Raw genomic sequence first — 23,313 nt, forward strand, 5'->3', positions numbered from 1 at the left:
AAGGACTTGTAGGAATAAATGAGGCATTTGTGGTTGCTCTGCTTTCCCACATCATTTCCAGGATTTCATTACAATGAAAAATCAGAAGTAACTGCATAGACATCCTGAAATCTAGTACACAGCACACTACGACTTCAAGAGCCAGAGTATTTTTTTTGTCTTTGTCATTGTTGTTGCTGTTATGAAAATGTAATTGTAACAGCAGATGTTTAAGAAAATTACTCAGTTAACTCAATTGGTGAGAACACTGCTGAGTTCAAAACTAGGACAACCAACTAACCCCACACACTATCTCAAAAACATGCATGCTGCTAGTCACAGAAGAAGCTTGTCTCACACAAACCCATCACCACAAGAGATAAGATAACTGACAGCACGCATTTTACAACTGGTAGCTGAAGGAAACACCATATTATACTTAAGAAATCATCTAGGAACACAGACGCCTCTAATTAGAAATGTGGTCCAGGATCACCGCAGAGAAACCAGTAAACAGAAGGCAAATGAACAACAGGAAGATGACCTGTAACCCCACCACCTAGTGTATTGCTAATCATTCGACAAATGGTGTCCCACACATCTGCTATGCATACATACTTATAATATTCATTTTACCTTCTGAATACATCTCTATGCTAAATGTACTATTTCATAATCCAAGTTTTTCTATTAATAATGAATCATGAAAATCTATCATGCCATCATTTTGATGGCTACATGATACTCCTTTTATAGAAATACTCCAAACTGTATATTTTGAAGACAGATGTGCCTCACTGTATTATGCCTTTGCTGATTCTGATTTAGAAGGTGATGAATGAACACATTCCCATCCGTGTGACGTGGTCTCAAGAGGAAGAGAATAGCTTGGTAATTGCAAGAACATCCATTTATTCCAGGTAAATTTGAAAAAGGAAGTTTATTAACCTGCTACTTCAAAGCTCCAAGTATTTCCTCTTACAAGTGCAGAGAACGCATAAAGCAATATACTTTATAGATGAAAAAGTTTCAACCAGTCAATACTGATTCAAATCTCTGGAATTTGTAATGCAATTAAAGATAGTTCTGCTGCTATAGGTAACATGATTATAAATAAACCAGGTTTTTATGATCTGATGATTTAGTGGTTCACTGAAATATTTGTATAGAATTCCTTCGCGTTTCATTCCAAAACTGTGGTCTGGAATTCTGCCAGGCATATCCCTTCTCCAGGATGTTAGTGAGATCTGGTACAACACAATCTCAGACCCTCTCTCTTTCCTATTTCAGAGTCTTCACTCTACTATCATACAAAAGAAATTAGTCTATGAAGAAATGTACCTTCACATTAAATAAACTAATATATGGAGAGGCAGAAAAACTTAATTCAATTAAAATTCTGGATTTTTTTAAAAGCCTTATGAGAAAGGTAAAGAATAATAAAAGAACCACCACAAACAGCTGACAGAAGAAACTCTGGAAATCAGGGTTCCACCCCGTCAAAATTCTACTCTGTAATGTGGATGGATTCTTTGGTTCTCATTTCCTATCCTAATTGTAAAAGACAAAACCCACAGGTGTTAGTCTTAAAGCACAGCAGCTTGTAAGTGCATGCAAAAATTAAAATTATTCAAAAGAAACTTAAATTAATAAATACTATCTATTAACTGCCCAAATCATAGTTTAATTATCAAAACAGCTTAATCATTTCTTGCACAAATAAGTTTCCATAATAGATTATGTGCCCCTAAATAAATGCTGTTTCCTCTGGCCAGTAAGTTCCCCCCACCCCAACCCCAACTGTCCCTGCCCCCAGCCCTTACCCTACTTTCTACAGTCTTAAATACTCTGCTCAGGTGTTCCCTTTTGTGCAAGGACTGTTTCTTTTCATCCTGGATCCGGCCCTCCCACTGCCCCTGCGAAGAGTTTTTAAACCCTCAAATATACACATGTACACAGAGAGATTAATCACTGCGTTGTCTGTGCTAACTCCCTGTCCCCGACTTACACTTGTAACTATTACCATAAAACACAGCTGAGTCCCCATTAGACCAGGGCAAGTATTGTCTCATTTTTCTTCTATTTCCACCAACCTGGCACAATGACTTGTTGAAATTAACTCAAGGATACTTAAAGTGTTGGCATTATAGTCACACTCCACTCAGCTTCCATGTTCTTTCCTAAAAATGTTTTCTATGATTGAAAATCTCTGCAGTTCTGCCACTACAAATCACTCCCTGCGATTGTTCCAGTTAATATGAGTTATCACATTCTCAGAGGCACCGTCTACCTTAGGCCACTTGATGGCGCCAAAAGGTTTTCAACAACGTGCATGAGAACTACTGTGATTGCAGCAGGGAGAAAACACAGACGCAAGATCTAAATAAGATTCTTCTGTTTTGATATAATAAATGTTCATCACCCAAGCTGTTGGTTATTGTGGAGTTTCTTAAATGGTTATGATTGATCTGAAAATGATTTTAAAAATGATCAGAAGATGAAAATAAGTTAATGAAAAACAATGCTATTTAGCTCTTGGCATTGTGGAACTGTTAGTGGTTCTTAACTGATCTGGAAATGATGAAGGAGAGAATAAAGTAGGAAGAAACATGAAAGCAAACAATGGTATTTTGAGCCTTTAAAAATACAGAATTCAACCATTCAGTCAATTCTGATCCAAGCTAATGCAAAGCTCCAGCTGGGCAAGGGCTTTTAAGAATAAGTAAATAAAACATCTATAAAGCCTTCATTCCTTGTTCTCCTTCCAGTCCTGCCTCACGCATTTGCCTCCACTTCTTCCCCAGCCCATCAAGGATAAAAGACAAGTAGCCAAAGCGGCGGGGGAAGAAAGAATTCAGGTACGAACGGGAAACTAAGAACAGGAAAACAGTAAAACTAAAGAAGAAAATGTCAGGCTTTAGTAAGATGAGGGGCCCACAGCCCAGAGTCAAGTGCTTTCACATCTAAGGAATGGAGGAGCAAAATGACGAGCAAAATTCTTCACATTTATGTTGTTTCTAGGACCCAGGCAGAAGCAAAGTATGAACACCTGACAGAACTGTCTTTGACTGGAAATAAAATACACATTATTTGCTCATAGTAGATTAAACACACAAACACACGAAACCAGTAGCCCTCAAATAAGAAAAGTGTTCTTTCCTAAAAACATATTTTGAATGTCTTGATCTCACCTATCGCTCAATTTGCTTTCACAAACCTTGATGGTACAGATGTAACTTCCAACTTCTAAATCATTAACAAAAAAAGAGATAATCAACTTAAAATGAAAGTTGTTGATACCTTCTATTTGTTTGTTACTGATATCTTCTATTGCAACGTGCTCCTTAAAATGTAACTAACGCAGTAAGCACTGAGTGTTTAGATAGGTGCCCATCTCCTGACAAAGTTTCCTACATGCCGAATTTTGTAGCCATGTCACCTCTGACCTTGGGGCAATATGATCAGGGAACTGAGGGGGAACAGCTGGGCGGGGTCCTGTGGGACCACATGACTGCTAAGGTTTCTTCTGTATATAATATAAATATAAACATGACTGAAAAGAAAGTGCAAAAATCTTAAACAGAGACCATTTGTATTTCTCCCTTATATTACTCCATATTTTCCAAATGTTGGTGACTTTTTATAACCGAAGAAAAATAACGATGACTGACCATCTCAGGGACCGGCAGCAAAGCCAAAGGCACAGATGACAGGCCAGACATGAGGGGAGCCCGAGGCACAGCATATGGCCTTAAACTAGAATGTGACATGCCACCTGGGCTGTGAGGGATCGAATACTGATTAATGAGCCAAATGGAGCCTCTCTCCTCTTGGAGAGTTTGAAGGGGAGGCACACTGAAGCCAGAGGGGCCACAGTCCTGCAGCCCAGGAACCCACACGGAGGAAAGCCGACAGCCAAGAGTCATGACACGGTAGAGCCGTGAGGCTGAGAAAACAGTGGAGAAAGTAGACAACAGATGAATAAGTGCAGGTGCAGGCATATGTGCAAAATTCCTGGCCTAGAAATTCACCCAATACTAATTTGGGAGAAGTAACGTTGAACACACACTGATTCTTGGCACTGCTCTAGTCCTTGCATTTTCATTCGCTTCCTCTCGCATACTCCATTCAGGCCTCTTTCCGCTCAATTAATGAAACAACTGTGCCAAGCACACATTTAAAAAACAGTTGTTTTAATATACAAGAACAGTGATCACTTGTCTTTCTTCTTAAAGAAAACGCCTTACCTCCAGGAGCCATGGCTTTAGTTTTCTATCCAACAAAATGTCAAACCCCAGGACTTCGAAGCAGACACTTTCACTTCCTGGAGGCTGACCGGGTCTGCACATTCGGTATGCGTGCAGGACATGAGGTTCTGCTACAATCAGAGTCTTTACCACCAATTCCTATAAAGATTGTGATAAAAAAAAAAAAAAATAAAAAGCCTCATTTCTTTGTATCTCGTTTACATACGTGGAAATAAGGCCTGGACTTCCACACTAGCGCCTGGCAGGTTCACAACGCTCTCTGGGATCTAACCCCTGCCACTGCTCTGACTTCATTTCATCCCGGTCTTCCCCTGCCCACCGCGCTCCAGCCATGCTCGCCGTCTCTGGGCCTCCTGCACTGGCTGTTCCCTCTTCCTGGAACACTCTTCCCAAGTCTGGCTCCTTGATATGCAGAGAGTCCTTCCCTGACCCGAGTTAAAAGTAGGCCCCCATACAGCATTCCTCAGGGCAACATACACAGCCTAGCACCAGCTGACCTTTTTCCTGTTTTGTTAGAACAGAATCCTTGTCTGTATTATTTACAAGCCCATTCCTAGTGCTTATGACAGTAATTGGCAGTTAGTAAATGCTCAAAGGCACTTGTGACCAGATAAAGTAAGTTTATAAATGGGGCTTCTATTTGTTAAATAAGTAAGGTAGGATCATGGGCTCATCTTCTCAGAAACCACACAGAAGGGGAGGGGAGGGAGGGAAGGAAATTCCAAGAAGAGTAAACTATTTCACAGACAGTATTACAGAACCTCGACCTAGGCAAAGGCTGACAGGCCAAGAGGGCACAATCGAGGAGAGCTGGGTTTCTCTGTGCAGATTTGTACCTAACATACATAAACAGCATCCAGTAAGGATGATCCTTCTGCGTGATTATAGTCATTTTCAATCTCCATGGTCTGATTTTCTACTCATTACTTATTCATTCTTGACCAGCACAAAAGCACAAATATCTACCTGTTCTTCATAAACGGTGTTGGTGCATGTTAGTTTTCATATGTAGACAACTACTATTTTCAGAGAAATTACCATCAATAAAGTGGCCATTGGGGGGGGAAAAAAAAAGTCCTAAGTTAAATTCATGACATTTGTAAACTATTAAGATAAAAATTTAGGTTCTAACAGAAAAGTGAATTTCCCTACCATCGTACTAGCATTAGTCTTAGCTGTACAGCTCCTCCTAACTCAGCTATGTGGGGTAAGCACCACTTTCAACCAGTGTGTAAAGCTAACGACAACTCGCTTTCATCTTTGACTGATTCTTTCCATGGACTCCTCACCAAGGCAACCCAACAGGTTCTACCTTTTCACAAAGACTTCCTTGAAGAATCAAATCCACATAGAAGTGGAAATTTGGGTAAACAGAGGGTATAAAAACTTCCTTCATCTCCTTGAGCTAATCATCAAATGACCCATTCATTCAATTACCCAGGTATCACCAAGTATGCTCTTCCATCAATGAGCTGTGTCCAAAAATTGCAAAAATTTCACCACTCTGATGCTTCTGATTCACATGGTAGTAAGCTATCATTAAAAATTTTTTTGAATTTCCAAAAACATTGGCCTTGATAAAATAAATAAACAAATAGCATTTCGGGGGACAAATTTCTTTTTTGGATGTATTTAGTCTCTCAGGAAGACCTAACAGAAGTTAACAAGTTGGTGAGAATCTGACCAAATCCAAATGACAAACTTTAAAATTTGATGGAGTCCCTACAGTTTTAAAAATTTTGAATTTGTTGCCAACCTTTCTAAATCAGGAGATGTATGGCATCTATTGACAAATGAGAAGAGTGAGGCACACTGGGCCCAAAATACCACATGGTGCCAACAGGCTGGTGCTGAGTGGTGTCCCTTTAGAACCCTTACGCTCTTCAAATTACCACCGTTCTCAGTGCCCTGTTTTCTTCTATCAGGACTACTTCACTCCTTTTCACTCATCTGACACCTAAGGAATTTTGGGTTTACATTCTCTGACATAGAAAATAAGATTTTAAAAAAAGCAACCCACAAAATAATCATCCAAAAGATAAATTATTCTGATTTTCTCAAGAGAACTAAGTTCAACCAACAATGAGCTTTCATGTCCATTTTCCATGATATATTTATCTAAGTATGTATCATTTGTCCCAAAAAGAAAGCTAAATCAAATTGCACAGCCCTAATCATGTTGAGTGTGTCAACAGACACACTCCTCTAACTTTGAATACCATTTTAATATTTCTGCTAAGATTAATAAAGGGTCTGTTTCACCAAGGTTACCTTCTCATATGTGTTTCCCTTTCTCTCTTTACCCTTACCATTTGGCATTTCATCAGCTGCCATGGCTTTAATTATCAATTGCACCCCATACATACACTCTTAACTGCCTGATTGACTTTTCTACCTGAGACAGCATTTCAAGTTCAACGTGTCTAAAGTAGAATTCATCACAGCCTCATGGACTTTTAAAAACTTGGTTCAGGTGTCAATGCCTCCAGGCAGCCCTCCTCCTGCCCCCACCGACCCAAAGCTACCATGTGTGGTCTTCCTCTGCGTCCCCACAGAACCCAGTGGATGCCTCTATTTTTGTACTTGCTATGCTGCATTTCATTGACAATTTATGTGTGAGTTTTCCCTACCAAATTCTTAAGTGCTTGAGGCCTGGAGCTGTATTTTATTAATCTTCAAATTATCAGCCAGAGAAAGGCTTATACGATGGGTTCAATAAATGTTCAGTGAATGAATGAACGCACTAACAAGTAAATAAACAGAACTCTTTTCCTTTGTCTGCAAACCTAAGCTCTACAGCTTCTTCTCAAAATAACTCCTTCCTGTTCTATTTCAGACAATGCCACACTCATTCTGCCTATAATTACTCCTTAAAACTGCAGAGGAATCTCTGAATACTTCTGCCCCCACCCTATTCTGAACATTCAGTTAACCCCAAGGCACATGGCATTGTCACCTCTTTTATTGTGGCTCAGTTTAGGCCATTCTTTCCACCTTCACCACACCAGTGCCCTCCTCCACCTCCTCTTGCTCTTCCCTCTAACCCATCCCGCATTCAGGTTCAGATTTGTCTTTTAAATTCACAGTCTTTGGCCTTATTACTCTCCTCTCTCAAATCTCCCTTAAAAACTGAATGAGTCCTTACTGCCTACCAACTTCAGCCTTGATTTTCAGACTAAAATTTGGCCTCCACATACCTTTTCAGCCGGAAGTCCTCATGAATCGCCTGTAAGTACCATGTTGCCAGCCTGGACCACTTTCAGCTATTCGCACACCTCTGTGTCCTCACTTACGCTTTGCCTCCACTCAGAAGCCCTCCTCTCCCACCCCTCGCAGTAGAAATACTACTTATCTACTGGGGTCCATCACAAACTCCATCTTCTTCAGGAAAACACACTTTACCTGCCCAATCTAATGTAAGCTGTTCTTTATCTTAAATGGTTGATGATTCCTTAAATTAATATGAGGAAAGACAGTTAAAGTTGTGGCATGGTATAATCTTACTGAAATGTCACTCCAAAACTTGGCAACATCATGCTGATTTGCTTGCAGGAATTCTGTAAACCATTTGATGGAACGTTTGCTGCCTTTGTTTTCAGTTTCGTCCCTTTCAAATCGCTCGTTGTGCTTGTTCACGGAGTAGTTTGTCAGATGCATGTACAACTGGGTCTGTGACAAGTAAGAACCAAAGGTGTTACCACCTATGAGACTCTGGAACCATATGGTTTCGTGGAAAAGAAAGCAGCCAAAGAGGAGAGACAAATTTAAAGTTTAAAATATACAGACTGAAAAAAATAAAATCAAATCAAACATATGGATTGAAAAATTAATTAATTAATTATACAGGTTGATAATTTGATGATTACATAGGTAATTTTCAAATTAAATGAAATGGCACATTTTTCTTAAAAAGGTTGTGAATGTAGTCATCTCCAGAGTTACTTTATATACTGTTCAAACTACATCTCCCAGAGAAAGTCTTAAAATGATACGGATATACAGGGTAAGCAAGTGAAAATGGGACGACATATTACTAAGCAAGAAAATGTTCTAAGTTTGAAGTTTGTTTTTCTTAGCTGGTTTGTTGTTAATGTTTTTCTAAGATTTTTCATCCTAATTTTTGGGGGGAAAGGAATTTCCTGACAGAGCATTCTACGTCTTTGCAAAGAGAAATTTTAAAAACTGAAGCTCAAGTCAGTAGCAGAACCCTAGAGGCAGGGTTACCAAACACAACCTCTGCCCTCCCGCACCGACTGCGCGATCACTTTAACGTGTTAGTAAGACAGAGCACGCGCAGAGTCAGCACACAGCAGTGCCGCTCGGGGTGTGCCGGGGGCGGAATGACTGCAGTCACTTTATGAAAGTGCTCCATGTCGGGCATCTTGCATCTTAGTCTCTCCATATTCGTATGGTTGTTGATACTGTTATCCTCAAGTAAACTCCAAGAAGTACCCAAAATTTAAAACTTCTCATAATTGTCAATGAATATACATCTAATGGCTCCTTACCAACCTATTATAAACACTCACGAGGTCTATAAACCCCACCCTCAGGCTCCTACTCCCAGAGATCACTTAGATAGCAGTGCTGCATCACAATGAATACGTACTTCAGACACATTCTTATTTTGATTTGTTAATAACTAATGATATTTAAATCATATTTTATTTTCACTGCAGTTACTTAAGTCTAGAGTTTTGAAGTCTTTGAAGCAAATATGCAGAACTGATCACCTGAGTGACATGTTGTTTACTAATCCATATGCCCACAAGTAACTGGGAATTTTTTTTAATTCACTGAACAATATTTCAGGAGCATACACTACTGGCAGGAACTTGTGCTGAGCACTGTGGGTACAAAGGTGGACAAGACAGACGCAGTCTCCACCTTCATGAAAATCAGAAAAGGCTTTAAATTAAGTGATATTTAAAAGAAAGAGCATAAACCTCACACTTGTCTAAATTTAAGTGCTTGATGTAAAGAAAAAGGAAATTCATCAAAACAGAACATTTCCTAGTTCCCAAAAGAGAGGTCATTTTTGTTTGGAAAATAATTTTCTGAGAAGCTCTCCATTTGGCAAGAATTTCTTAAAATAAAACCAACAGCAGTAATAAAAACTCTAGGTCTCCTTGAAAACGTGAATCGGAAATGGAACTTCGCATTTGTCTTAAAACACGATCCTTGTAAGTAGGATTGGAAATCCCACAGTTTCACATCTGCCTGGACATAAACCCCCTTCCAAACAGTTCATTGTCAGCTGGACGTTTGCATAAGGAGAAGTGATGGCAGCTATGGCTCAAATAGCAACTTGCAACGGATGGAGACGCTAGAACTACTCTCCACCCACCTTGCAGTGTCTAGGCTCAACGCAATGTCTGGGGAGACACAAAACTTTTCTAGGATTGGCCAACTGCTACACTGGTAGCAAAAAAATGAACATTTATTATACTTCAATGTCTGAAATTCTCTGATGATCTCTCTAAATGTAGTTTATCAATATTTAACTCTTATATAAATACACAGCTCATTACAAAAGGCACACTCGCTATTTCAACAATTGGAAAGAGGAGGAGAAAAATAATACACAGCTGCCTATTGTCCAAAAACAACCAACAGGAGCATTTTGGTTTATTTTTTCACCTTTTTTCTTCAACTTACCTTTTACATAATTGTGATCTCACTTTAGATAAAAGTATGTATTTCACTTTTTAAATGTGTCATATCTTCAGATAGGAATCTGATCATGAAATTTTAGAGATATATGAGGAACACATCCTTTTTCATCCATGTGAAAAACAAAGCCAGGAGATTCTGTGACTCAGGTGCACTTGGCAAAGTGAGACCGTGAGACTCCCAGCCTTTCAGTGCGATTTCCTAACCCTGTGTCCTTAAGCAAATCACATACATGTAGACCAAATCCCTTTTATCACCTAAATTCCATGTCTTACCCTTTCCTATCCTGTCCCTTACTCTTTCCTCTCAAAACACGACCATCTGCCTCACAGGTATTTAATACTGCCTCACCCACTCCAATTATTTCAATTATAATCTATGAGCTGACAAGCCCCAAACTATGCCTGCAGCTCAGCTCCTTCGTCTGAACTTTAGACCTAGACTGTGTATCCAAATGCCTGGAATGTAGATCCATTCGGACACTTGGAAGCCACATGGGCGTCTCAAACCAAACACATCAACTTTCTGCAAAACCTTTCAAAGTTCCTGTACTCCCCAGCGCGGGGAATACTGCCCACCACCCCCCGCCCAACTGCCTGTGCCAAAAGTCTTGAGTTTTACATTTAATTTCTCTCTTTCCCTCTTCTACAAAACAGCCTGTCGGGATATCACCGCTCTCCTATGTCATGGTAAATATATCTTAAATCTGTGTTCTCGTTCTTAGTCCAGGCCTGCTGCTATCGCTTCAAATTAAGCCATCTTTCCTCTCACACGTGGTTAGGCTAGAACACAGCTGCTTGTCTCCCTCATTCTCGTCTCCCCCATCCATCTACACCCTCGTCTCACACTCCCTACACTGCAGACCAAGTGACCTTTTTATGACAAAAATCTCTTTCCTTCTTTCCCTTGTTCAAAATCCCTTCTTAAGTTAAATTCAAAAATCCTAGACATGGTCTACAAAGCACGCCACAGAGATCTGGTCCCTAGACTCTCCATCCTGACCTCTGAAAACTCCCCCCTTCGTAGTCTGCACTTTAGCCATATTGAGCCTGTCCGCCCTCTCCAGACATACCAAACGCCCTCTGACCTCCGGGCCACTCTTCCGCCTATAGTGCCACCCACCCCACCCCTCACCTAGCTAACCCCTCATTATTCAGATTCCACTCTATAAACTCCCTCTCCAACTTTTATCTCCAACTGAGTTAGATGCCCCTGCTGGGCTCTGCCATGGCAGCCTCAGTTCATTACAGCTACCCCTGGGTATTATAATTGCTTATTTCATTTTCTGCCTCCCCACCAGACTGCTGCTTTTGTGAGGTCAAATATGTCTGTCTTGGTCACTGCGTTTCAAAACCCAGCACAATGCCTAGAACCCAGTAGAGCTCAAACACTGCTTGGAGTTGAGATGTCTCCACAACTCGTGACTTTTAAAGACATGATGCCTTCTTTCACCTTGTTTACAAAACTTTGACAGTTCCTTTATTCTTCCTTTGCCAGGCTTACATCTTTTAGTTAACTGAACCCAGCAACATTTATGATCAGTCATTATTTAATTTCAGAAATATGACCACTCAATGCAGTTAATTATGTGCATAATATTGGAGACGAATAATAAACCAGGCCTTTGACAAAATGGGAAACAATCTTAATTAATTGTAATTTTTACTATAGTTAGTAAATCCAAAAATAGAGTTAAAGGGTAAGTAAACTTTTAAGTATGGATAATAAACCACAGTTTGTGTTTTTTAAGCTATAAATTGCAGTTATGATTTTCATGATAAATTGTAGCTTGATCATCATAACATATAAACAACATATATGACTTTCATCAATATGTTATGGCTGCACAAAGGTAACCTTAATGGAAAAATACAAAAATCTCCATTTAATAGAGTCAAAAACACACACCAAAAATGCAAATTTATGTCTCTACTTCACAATTGGTCGATGTAAATTTACAATCTTCCATTTTGTTCCAACAAAAATTAGTAACTCTACTTTCTGATAAGTTTTGCTTTCTCTGTTCCATGTACTTTCTATCACATTCTGTACATTTAAATGATACTTTTTATACAAAGCCTGCTCAAATACCACCTCTGCCATGAGGAGTCAAACACAAACTATGCTTACACTGTTCCATAACCTTTATCTGTACTTCTCAATGGTATATTATTTTTAGGCTATATTTCTGTATAAGTCATTTCTATCCAGGACCACTAGATGCACATACACACTCAGAAACCGATTTCTGTGCTCACAGCTCCTAGAGGGGGTGCCTTTTCCTAAGTATCCTGCCTGGAGCAGCAGACACTTTTTTTTCTAATTTTCACAAAGTTCTCTATAAATTAGAGGCAGTCTTGTTTATGTATACCAGTCTTCTAGACTATAAAACCTGAGAAGAGGAATTTTGTTTTTTTAATGTTTATAGACAACGGGTGTTTTTTAAAAATAGATGTTGAACAGATGGATAAAACCATAGGTTCCGTCTAGTATCACTTACCAAATTGGACTCATTCGGTGGAATGTACTTCTCGGTTCCCATTCGCACGAGTCCATCATGGTAGAGAAAAATTTTTAGTGGGTCACACGATGTTACCAGAATATAAATTCGTAAATCAAACTTGTAACCTTCCATTAAGAAAGGCTTTTCTATGTATTCTTGAACAATCAAATGATCCTGAGATGGAAGTTTGTCACCATTTCTTATCAAAGAAATCCTAAGTTTAAAGAAAAGATTAAAAGAATAATTGGATATGAGTCAAGACGTTTACAAAGTTATAGACGATACTCAAGAGGAAATTAGTGGAGTGGGGAACTCCAAGGTCTGTCCCACCACACACACACATAAATATAGTACAAAAATACTGTTAGAAAGCAACTTTTTTGGAACCCTGGGAACTAACCAGAAGCTTGTACCAACCAGGAAACACGTAACAAAAAACAAAAAAAACAGCTGAATCTGTGTAAAAGAGCTACGTGGCATTTGAACTTACACTGGAACCACTTCCCAACCCCCAGCTCAGCAGTGGCCTTGAGCAACAGCCACGTTCCCAGTACAGTTCCTGGTTCTAAAAGGAGCAGAACAGACCTATTATTGTGGTTGTTTTGTTCGTTTGTCTGTTTGTTTAAATCAGTTTGGTGGCTCCGCAGAGGATCTCAAAGGGCTTGCTTTTATCTTGTCTAAGTGGGAATCCTCCCAGTGCTGAGGCAGCTACTTGGGGAACAAATATTGAAAACATTTAAAGATAAATGTATCAGTCCATACTGCCTGGGGCAACAAATAACAGTTGGGGAAAACAACAGACTAACTGCAGTGATTGGGATGAAAGACTGAGGAATGAGAATTTTGGGGGGAATAAGGGTTTTGATAATCCCTGACGTATTTCTGGGAATCTAGAAGGCCATATGCATGCCCAGAACTAAGTGCATGCTAAGGAAAGGGCTGAGAAGGGCCTTGGTTAACCTTCAGGCTCTGCACAAGCAGGAAGTAAAGGCTAAGGCAGAGTTGTAAATTGCCTAGTTGAGTGTTGAAAGCATGCTCCAATACATACACACATACATACATACATACATACACACACACACATACACACACATTACACACCATCTGCAAGGACTGGGGGATATTGGGGGGCAAGGTCCGAGTTCTTAAGGAAATTTCCATCCAGTTACTAGCTGACCACTGATCTAACAAAACAGGAACTTCAGAGGCCACACATAACAAAAAATACAGACTTCACAAAATTATTTCAGAAAGGTCACTAAGCAAATAAACAACTAGAATAGCAGCAACAAAATCCTTCAGAGGAGGGAGAATATAATCATCAGAGCTGCTACATTACAATATTCAAAATGTCCAATTTTCAAATATTATGAGTCATGCAAAGAAACAAAAAGTATGGCCCATACATAGAAAAATTATCAATGAACAGAAACTATACCTGAAGAAGCCCACACAGTTGGCTTCCTAGACAAACCAACTACTTAAAACAACTATTTTAATTTTGTTCAAAGAACTAAAGAAAATCATGTCAAAGAACTGAAGGAAACCATGGGAATAGTATCTCACCAAACAGAGAATATCAATAGAGATACAAGTAATTTTTTAAAGGTGGTGAGTGGGGGGTACCAAAGAGAAATTCTGAAGGTGCAAAGCGTAAGTGAAACAAAAAATTCATTAGAGGAGCTAAACAGACGATTTGGGAAGGCAGAAAAAGAATCAGTGAACTTGAAGATAAATCAATTGACATTTGCCTGAGGAACAGAAAGAAAAAAGAATAAAGAAAAATGAACAGAGTTTAAAAGTCCTGTGGGACAACATCAATATATATCAACACAACCATAATGAGAGTCTCAGAAGGAGAAAAGAAAAAGGGGTTGAAAGACTATTTAAAGAATTAATGGCTGAAAATCTCCCAGTTTGGTTTAAAATATTAACCTACACATCCAAGAAGGCTAATAAATGCCAAGTAAGATAAACTCAAAGATAGCCACAATAAGACACATTCTAATCAAACTATCAAAAGTCAACACCAAGAGATAATCTTAAAAGTAGCAAGACTGAAGCCACTCATCACACCCAAATCATCCTCATTAAGAGCTAATTTCTCATCAGAAATAATGGAGGACAGAAGACAGTATTTTTTATAATGTATACAGATGTAATTTGTGACAAAAACAACAGAAGGGGGCAGAGCTATACAGAAGCAAAGTTGTTGGGTTTTTTGTTTACTATTAAAACTAATGATATTAATCCAAACTAGGTAGTTATAAATTGAGATTCTAATTGCAACTCCAAGGCAACCATTTAAAAAAAAACTCAAAAAATATATAGTAAAATAAACAACAATGAAATTAAAATGGTACACTAGAAAATATCCATGTAATACAAAAGATGGCAGAAATGGAGGAACTGAGCTACGAAAACTAAGACATATAGAAAACATATTAGCAAAATGGTAAGTCTTTCCTTATCAATAATTACATTAAATACAAATGGATTAACTCTTCAATTAAAAGACAAGGTTTGGCAGAATGTATTTAAAAAAAAAAAAGTATGACCTAAACTGTATGCTGTCCATAAAAGCCACACTTTATATTCAAAGACTTGAATAGGCTGAAAGTGAACAGACAGAAAAGCTATTCCATGCAAACAGTAGCCAAGAGAGAACCGAAGTGGCTACACTAGCATCAGACAAAATAGACCTTAAGACAAAAAGTATTACAACAGACAGAAAAATCTAATGATTTTTAAAAGTCATGCATCAAAAAGATATAATAACAATAAACATATGCACCTCACAACAGAGCTCCAAAATACATAAAGCAAAAACTGATAGAGCTGAAGGCAGAGATAGTCAGTTCAATAATTGCAGCTAGGGTCTTCAATACCCCACTCTCAATAATGGATAGAACAATTAAACAGAAGGCCAGCAGGGAAATAAATGTATTCTACAGGTGAGAAGCATGTCCTTTACCTAAGTGCTACTGCGTTACATCAGCTAAACGCTGGCAGCACAGTTTGCACAGTATGCTTTTTCAGCTCTTTTTAATACTATAGCCAATTCAGATTATTAGTTATTTACCATGTGTTAACATTTAATAAATATATATGAATTTTTAACATTAATTTTTAATATTAATATCGAGAAAACATAAACTCCAATTATCCCCACCAAGAATTTTACCTTGATACTAACATATAGTGAACTAAATTTACATTAAACAATTAATATAAAAATTTCCACTAAAAAGATTTCCACTACTACATGTTGTTAATTTTCCAATTACTAAACCACAGTTAAAAACAATGTTTGATTAAATGATTAAATTATGGTTTAGAGTTAGAAGAAAATTTGTTTAGTAATACTTTACCTGGCAGCTACATTTCCAAATGTCTTTTCCCCACAACATTCTAAATCAAAGGTTAAAATGACTCATGTGTTTTTATTAAAAGCAGCCTCAGACACATTCTCTTTGAAAAAGTACATTGCAGAAAACTAACATAAAAAAGCAAAGGAAACAGGAATATTAAGTCATATAATCTAGTCTCAACTAACATGTCTAGTTCTCAGGACTTTAGCCTAAAATGTGTTCTATTCATTTTCAACCCAGGTCATGGCTACATAAAGAAAAAAATTATTTGGAAAGCAAAGAAAATAAATTTTTGCTTTAAGAATTTTTTAAGATGAAAACAATAACTGCCTTTCCATCTCTTTCTCCAAGTCAGTTTAGCTCTTATTGTACCAACCGACTGTCCCCTCCAAGCTTACTTTAAAATTATTATGAATGCAAATTTTATGTTTAAGAAAAAAATGGGAAACACTTATTTTTCTCTATTTTGCTTGTCTACTATTGAAGTCTCACTACCTCTTCAATACATTTTTAAGTTGAATTACCAAAGCCAAGAATAGGGTAAAGGGGATCACTAAATATTTAGCTCCAAAAAAGCAAGTTAGAAACCTATTGTTTTCATATTAGTATTCAGTCAAGAGCAAATGAACACATTTATTCTTTCTCCGAAAATTTTTTTACCTTTTTATATATTCCAAAGAAAAATACGTACCCATGACCCATGGCACCATTAGCCGGCTTTCACTATAAAAGTTTTCTGCTTTCTTTTTTTCTTCAGTTCTTTCATATAGTTCTGAAATTGTGTATATTCAGCAGGGAAGATCCACGTTCGAGGAACAAAAGTATAATCCAGAGGCCGGGACTTGATCATTCTGTAAACCAGAGACAATATATGAAAAATATTTCTATTCAAATTCATCTAAATTTTCTTTCTCTGTGTTACTGACATTAACTACAAGAATTTAAATTCCCTCCATGTCTTTATTTATTGATCCATTCATTGACTCATTTTTTTAAATGTTTATCAAGCACCTACTATGTGTTAGGCTCTATTCTAGATACTAGGGATACATTAGTGAAAAAAACAGACAAGAATTTGTGCCCTGTGTACTAATTTACATATTAACAGATCAAACATTTGAGTATATACTATGTGTCAGCACTGAGGATTGGTACAGTCTCTGTCCTAAGGAATTTACATACAGGCTATTAATTAAATACAATGTGATGGGTGCAGCAAAGGCAGGGTGACTTGTAGAAGGGATCATTAATTAACCCTGCCTCAGGGAGGCGGGTGGTCAGTACAGTTCACGGCCAGATGTCATTCATATTGCTTCTTTAAAGATGATTGGTCCAGCTCCTTTCCTCTCCTTCAGTAATGCTTTTGCAATTCTGGGTCTTTTGTGATTCCATACACATTTTAGGATTATTTGTTCTAGTTCTGTGAAAAATGTCCTGGGTAATTTGATAATGATTGCATTACACCGACTATACCTCAATAAATAAATAAATATATACATATATATTCATATATACAAAAATTTAAAATTAAAAATTAAAAAAAAGATGATTTGGAGTTTTCTGGGTCATCCATAGGCAGCAATTTTTGATTGCTTTTACTCCAGTGTTTTTTGGAGTTTTACTGCTTTTCTGAGAAAACCATGTGAAGCCACTAAGTCAGCAGAGGTTTTGTTTACATGAGCCACATCTGCCTAAACATGTGGTTGCATGGTTACAATGTATGTCCTGACATGTCTGTATTTGCTATAAATTAGCTGCTTATTTGATGCATAACTTAGGAGTACTGATACAATACTGGGTACAAAATGTTTGCTTTTGATTAATCCAAATGCTAATTATTTTGTGCACATCGATTCCCAGTAATAATTTTTTAATTACTAGAAATATTTTAAATGTTATCTATTAAAGAAAATTTGACTGTTTCCAAAGTCTTTTTATAAATGCATGCAAGTCTTTTACAGATGGGAAGATATTATCCACAAGTGAGATTAGTTAAAACTAAAATAGGGCCATAGTGCACAATATGCACAGAAGTAGGGCCTAAATTCTAAGACCAGGGTGTGGAATACATAAGCCACTTGGCTTCCACAGCTGGAGTGTCATGCCTTTATCACACGTCAAGGGCTCTTTCAAGAGGACCCTGTAAAAAAAGTTGTTTCCACCATGAGAAGGGAAAGAATCACCAGCTCCACCTGTCAAATCCAAAATAAGCCAACAAGCTAAATAATCTCTGTACAAAACAGGCTAACACTGATTGGTCTGAAATACACACACACAAATCTAAACTTAAAAAGCACAACAACAGTGCTAATATATTTGTTTTTGCTTTCAACACTTTATATATATTTACTTTATTTTTAATGATGATATGCAATTAGACCAAGTTAAAGCTTTAATAGAACAATATATTTAAAAACTAACCATGAAGTATTTATGAATGATACCATTCTTTCATATATATATTTGGAAAAAAATCCAAGCACACATATATTTAGGAAAAATACTTTATTCCATTTAGGTAATCTAGTACATATCATTTAGTGTAACAATATGTAGCTTTAAAAGAGACAAGCAGTCTTAAGAATTTGGGATACTGGAATAACTTCTGTTCATGGTTCTGTCATAGATTTAGTAAATGATACTAAACATGTAATTCATTTTGATATAACTAGGTCATAACTTTTTATCTAATAGATTATTTTTTTCCAAGGATTCTACAGAATGAGAAATTGCCTATTTGCAATAGCCTACCAACGGTTCTACATTTAGCCCTCTTGCCTCTCCCGGTCATACAGACTGTTCCCTACAAAGCAGCCAGAATGATCTTTTCAAAATGTACGTCTGGTCATATCAGCAATGTCATCTCCCCACTCCTCTCCTATGGCATTTAGGATAAGGATCATAATCCTAAGTATCTCCCTTCAGCTTGCCTCGCCCCCACTCCCCGTCAATCTCTTGCTCCAGCTACATTTGGCCTTATATCAGTATCTTGACTATTCACGCTTCCTCATGCCACAGGACCTTGGCTCACGCTATTCTCCTCGCCCAGAAGGCTGTTACCTACCGTCTTCACCAGGACACAACTCATCATTCACATGTCAGCTTCTAGAAAAGCACCCCTCACCTCCTCAGAAAAGCACCCCAGTGCTTCCCTAAGTTAGAAGTCCTTCACCCTGCACTGATTTAGAGCCATGTGCCCCTACTTCACAGCACTTATCCACAGTAGCAACACAAAGCTGTAAAAGCCACTAAGTCTGCTTCGGATCACCTCGTGTGCCCAGAGCCCAGCACAGCGCCTGGCATGTAATAGACACTTAATGAATATGTGTTAAATGAAAATCAATGACTTAAATGAAACAACACACGTCCAAACCATTACAGAGGTAATTCTCTTTGCTCTGACGTCCACCCTTCTGTAATCCTTATGTTAATAAATCATACCATCCACACAATAGCCTAGAAGGCTCCTCGGAGACTTCTCTCCTCCTCCCCTTTAATTCTCAAATCAAAGCAGTTTTCAAGTCCTATAAATTCTCTCTCCTTCTTATCTTGCAAATTTATTTTCTCTTCCTTGTTCTTCCTCTCTCTCTTTTGGATTATTAGATGCTCCTTATTTCACACCTAGATCGACAAGCGTCTCCTCCAGGGTTTCCTTCCTCTAGTCCTCCCTTCATCAAGTCCATATCTACAGTGCCACCAAGGTGACCTAAAACACTGGTACTTCCCTGCTGAGACCCATTAAATCACTCCTCATTTCTCTCGGGATAAACAAATGTTTGTTGAGTAGTTAAAAAGACTAAAGAACCAATGATTAAATGATTAAATAAAATAGAATAGAAAAATAAGGCAAATAAAATACAATGGTATGGCTGTCACAGTCTGGCCTTGACACTTCTTTTCCAGTATCATCTCTGGCTGGGCTCCCAACATCCTATGTAATCGCAAACACTGCTTAGCATTCCCCTAACCATATCATGTTGGTTTAAGTTTCCATATATTTTCTCCCACTGTTGTCTTTGCCTACAATCTCCTTACCTCCTTCTCAAAGGGCGAACTCCTATACTCTTTTCAATATCCATTAAATTTCTGGGAATTTAATCCTTCCTTGTCCCCTCAGAAATAATCTCTCCCATCATCTTAGTCACCACCACACACAGCCTCTACCTCTACTGTGACAGCATCAAACTAGTGTGGGTACCAGTCTTTCACCCTTACTAAAATGTGAGTTCTAGGCAGGGACGAGGCATTCATTATCTTGTTTACTTCAAAGATAGCATCTCTAGGTCATATCGTAGACATGCAAAAAAGACTTCTGTGTGAATGGATTATAAACTCTCTCATGAATGCATACGAATATTTCTTTGATCATGTGCACATTTCCTAACATTTCTCTGTGAGAGTTCTCTTTTTAAATTTTTTTCTCAATGTATCAACTTTCTCAAAAAATCTGATCAACAGAAATACAAACTGCATAAAAATTCTGCCGTATATTCACTACTACACTTGAGTACCTGTTAACAGTTTTCCCATGAAAGCAGATTATCACTCTGAATAATGGTCTCAGAGATAAATATGTGTGCATGTATATCCCTGGGCAGGCACGGTTACATGTGTCTATGGGTATGTGTGTGTACACATACGCACCTACTACTGTGCCTAGCACATATTAGATGTTCAAGAACCAGTATTCTGAACACACACACATATATATGCCAGATACAATGCAACAATGCAACAAATTAATTCCTGCAAAGTTTAACTGAAAATAAGTAAGTATACATTGATTGCCATGTGCAGAAAACTTCTTATATAGTAAAAGAAAAATTTATGTTGCTAGAGAGACAGAAAGTTGCAGTAAAAAGAACTCTGACATTTTGGAGTCCAGCTCTGCCGTTAACTATTTGTTTGACTTTGTGCAAGATTTTCATGTCTCTGAGCCTCAATTACCTCCTCCGCAAAGTGGAGGAATAGACCCAGAGAACTTTTAAGACCCTTCTAGCTCTAAAATTCTCTCTCTTTTGTCAAAAGGTCATTTCAAATCAATGTAACCTTGTAAAAGATAGCACCGTGATATTCAAAAGGTAAATTTCAAACATAAGGTCTTCTCTATTACAAGAAAATGAAGATTACTTGGTCATATTTCTTGCTAGGAAATCCTTCCTACAGATCTCCCCCATTCCTGGAAAATGGTTGATCCTCTGGAAAATAAAAAGGTAAACGTTAATAATCTCATTGACTTAATATGTTCATTTATACTATAATACAGTTACATTCCTCCTTTGAGCTTAATGTTTTAGTAAATTGACAATTATTAATGTAAAATATTTAAGGTTAAATGACCTACAATGAATTTGTGGAATTGGAGAATTCAGAGAATAATCAGAGAATAAAATTGCAAGAATTTAAAGAAATCAGAAAAGGTATTTACATGGACATTAAAGTTACAATTTTCTCTGTTGAATAACTGGTAATTCAATGTCCAAATTACTTTTGGTATTCTAGATTTACCATATTCAGACAGATAAGCACTGTAGAAAGACTGGTAAAAATGGACTTACTTGTTACCAGTCAATTTTGTATTACTTCCTATACTAACAGATGAAGAAGAACCATACAAAATGTCAACTGTCTAAAATTCCATGTATTCGGCTTTTTATTTTTTTAATATAAGTTTGTGTTACATTCTAAAAATAAAAGAATGCGCCAAATTACACACAGCTGACATTACATGGGATTTCTGCTTTCAGATGTCTTTATGCAACCTATCCCACCTCGCTCATTTTCAAGCATAAAGCAGAGCAACAACCTAGGAAGAGTGTTCTCCTACCAATTCCTCCTTAAAGACGGAAAGGGCGTAAAAGTTAAATTTGAAAGGATGCAGTCTTCATGCAAGGGATCACCACAACTGGACAGCAACAAAACAGACTATTCAGGTAAGTTAGACTGAAATTTAATGTGTCAACATACTAAAAACCCTATCTAAAGAAAATTATAATGGAATTCTGGTCACTTTCCTACTGATCAGTAATTGGTCATGATTAATTTCCCACCTGGTAATTTTGCAGCTCAGCGATCTTCTCCTGCTGAACAGCAGAATCACACCAAATAAGGTTACTTGTTTCATCCTCATCTGGAGTTTTCATAAATCCCATTTCATCTATTACTAAACGAACTGCAAGTAAACAGTTAAGTTAAACCAAAAGTAAAATGCTTCTGAAATACGTTCATTGTGAAAAGTATTTTGATATATACAAATTTTAGCTCATAGTCCTTCATTTGTAAAATATCCCTTAGTTACAGCATAGCTTCATTTTTAGTTACAACAATTTATCTCATGCCATATTATACTCAACAGTAATTGAGAACTGTTTTTCAGGTTGCACCCGACATCTGTAGGTTCAGTCCTCTGAGATTTAACAGGTACACAACACCTTCAAAGAGTTCAGTGATTATTCACAGCACAGTGGGACATACACACACAGAGCTGAGATAACACCTCTGCCCAGAAAAATGTACTTTTATGGCTTTTTCATGACCTTGGGCTAGGTACAAAAGAGAAGAGGTAAAAATAGCGCCTGATCATCATCCTACACTTTCCACCTCCCTAGTTCAAATTATTTTTAGCAGTTAAAACCAAGTCAGCTATATTGACTCAGGATACAAAATAATGAAGCAGAATTACAGTAGAGATTTGGAAACTGGCCCTCCTATCTGCTCCCAACCCTCTAATTCTATTGAAAAAGTTTATGCTCAGAGAAAATCTTGGTTTTTAGTACAAACTACTCATGCGCTCCTCTCTGATTTGGATATTGCGATTCACATGATGACATTTTTCTTTCAATGAATTTCAAGTTTAGAGTAAATATCAGCAAATACTTAGGATAAATTTTGGGTTCCAACAGAATTTGGAGTCTTAGTAGAATGGTGTAACTATATAGCAGTGCTCTGATGTTTATTTTTAAATGTTTTTCTCTTCCTGCCCTATATATGGGGAGAAATGGGAAAAAAGGACTCATTGTCTGAATGTACTTGGCTCAAGTATGACACTAATGACCAGACACCTGTCAGTCTCAAGTCCTGGGGACTCTTGATTGCTTTCTGGCTGAGGAGAAAGGGCTTTTTATGTAATAATGCCTAAAACACAGGCAGAATAAAAGAAGAGGACAGTGATTGGAGACGGCTGAAGTAGGGGAGGGGAGTGGGGGTGAAGTTGCTTTTTCCCATGAGAGGCTTGGTAAACCAACCATAGGCTTGTTCTGAAGGTCCAGGGGCCCGTGTACAACACAAGCCTTGGGGAAAGGGCTGTTCCTCTCACATCTGCCACAGACCACCGTGCAGCTTTGGAGCCCTGTGGGCCCAGGAGCTTCGGTGTCATCCAGCGCTCACGGGGAGGGCACGGACAATGGTGACACGGCCCGGAGGAGTTCTTTCACTGGCTCCCAGCAGAAGACAATGACTCGGCCAGACCAGCAGCTCAGGAGCAGGCCTCTTCCTGAGTGCATGGAAGACACTGCCCCAG

At 37.9% G+C, this 23,313-nt stretch overlaps 1 protein-coding gene across 1 annotated transcript in view; it reads right to left on the reverse strand.

Annotated features, from left to right (window-relative positions):
• TTLL7 (tubulin tyrosine ligase like 7) overlaps window positions 1–23,313 on the reverse strand; it is a 128,014-nt gene that overhangs the window by 60,165 nt on the left and 44,536 nt on the right. Inside the window, 7 exon segments of the mRNA XM_032494673.1 lie at window positions 4,227–4,385; window positions 7,752–7,916; window positions 12,421–12,637; window positions 16,486–16,514; window positions 16,516–16,645; window positions 20,925–20,992; window positions 21,845–21,966. Coding sequence (XP_032350564.1) covers window positions 4,227–4,385; window positions 7,752–7,916; window positions 12,421–12,637; window positions 16,486–16,514; window positions 16,516–16,645; window positions 20,925–20,992; window positions 21,845–21,966 — 890 coding nt within the window.

This window comes from Camelus ferus, chromosome 13, assembly GCF_009834535.1.
Source record: "Camelus ferus isolate YT-003-E chromosome 13, BCGSAC_Cfer_1.0, whole genome shotgun sequence".
NCBI classification, from domain to species: Eukaryota; Metazoa; Chordata; class Mammalia; order Artiodactyla; family Camelidae; genus Camelus; species Camelus ferus.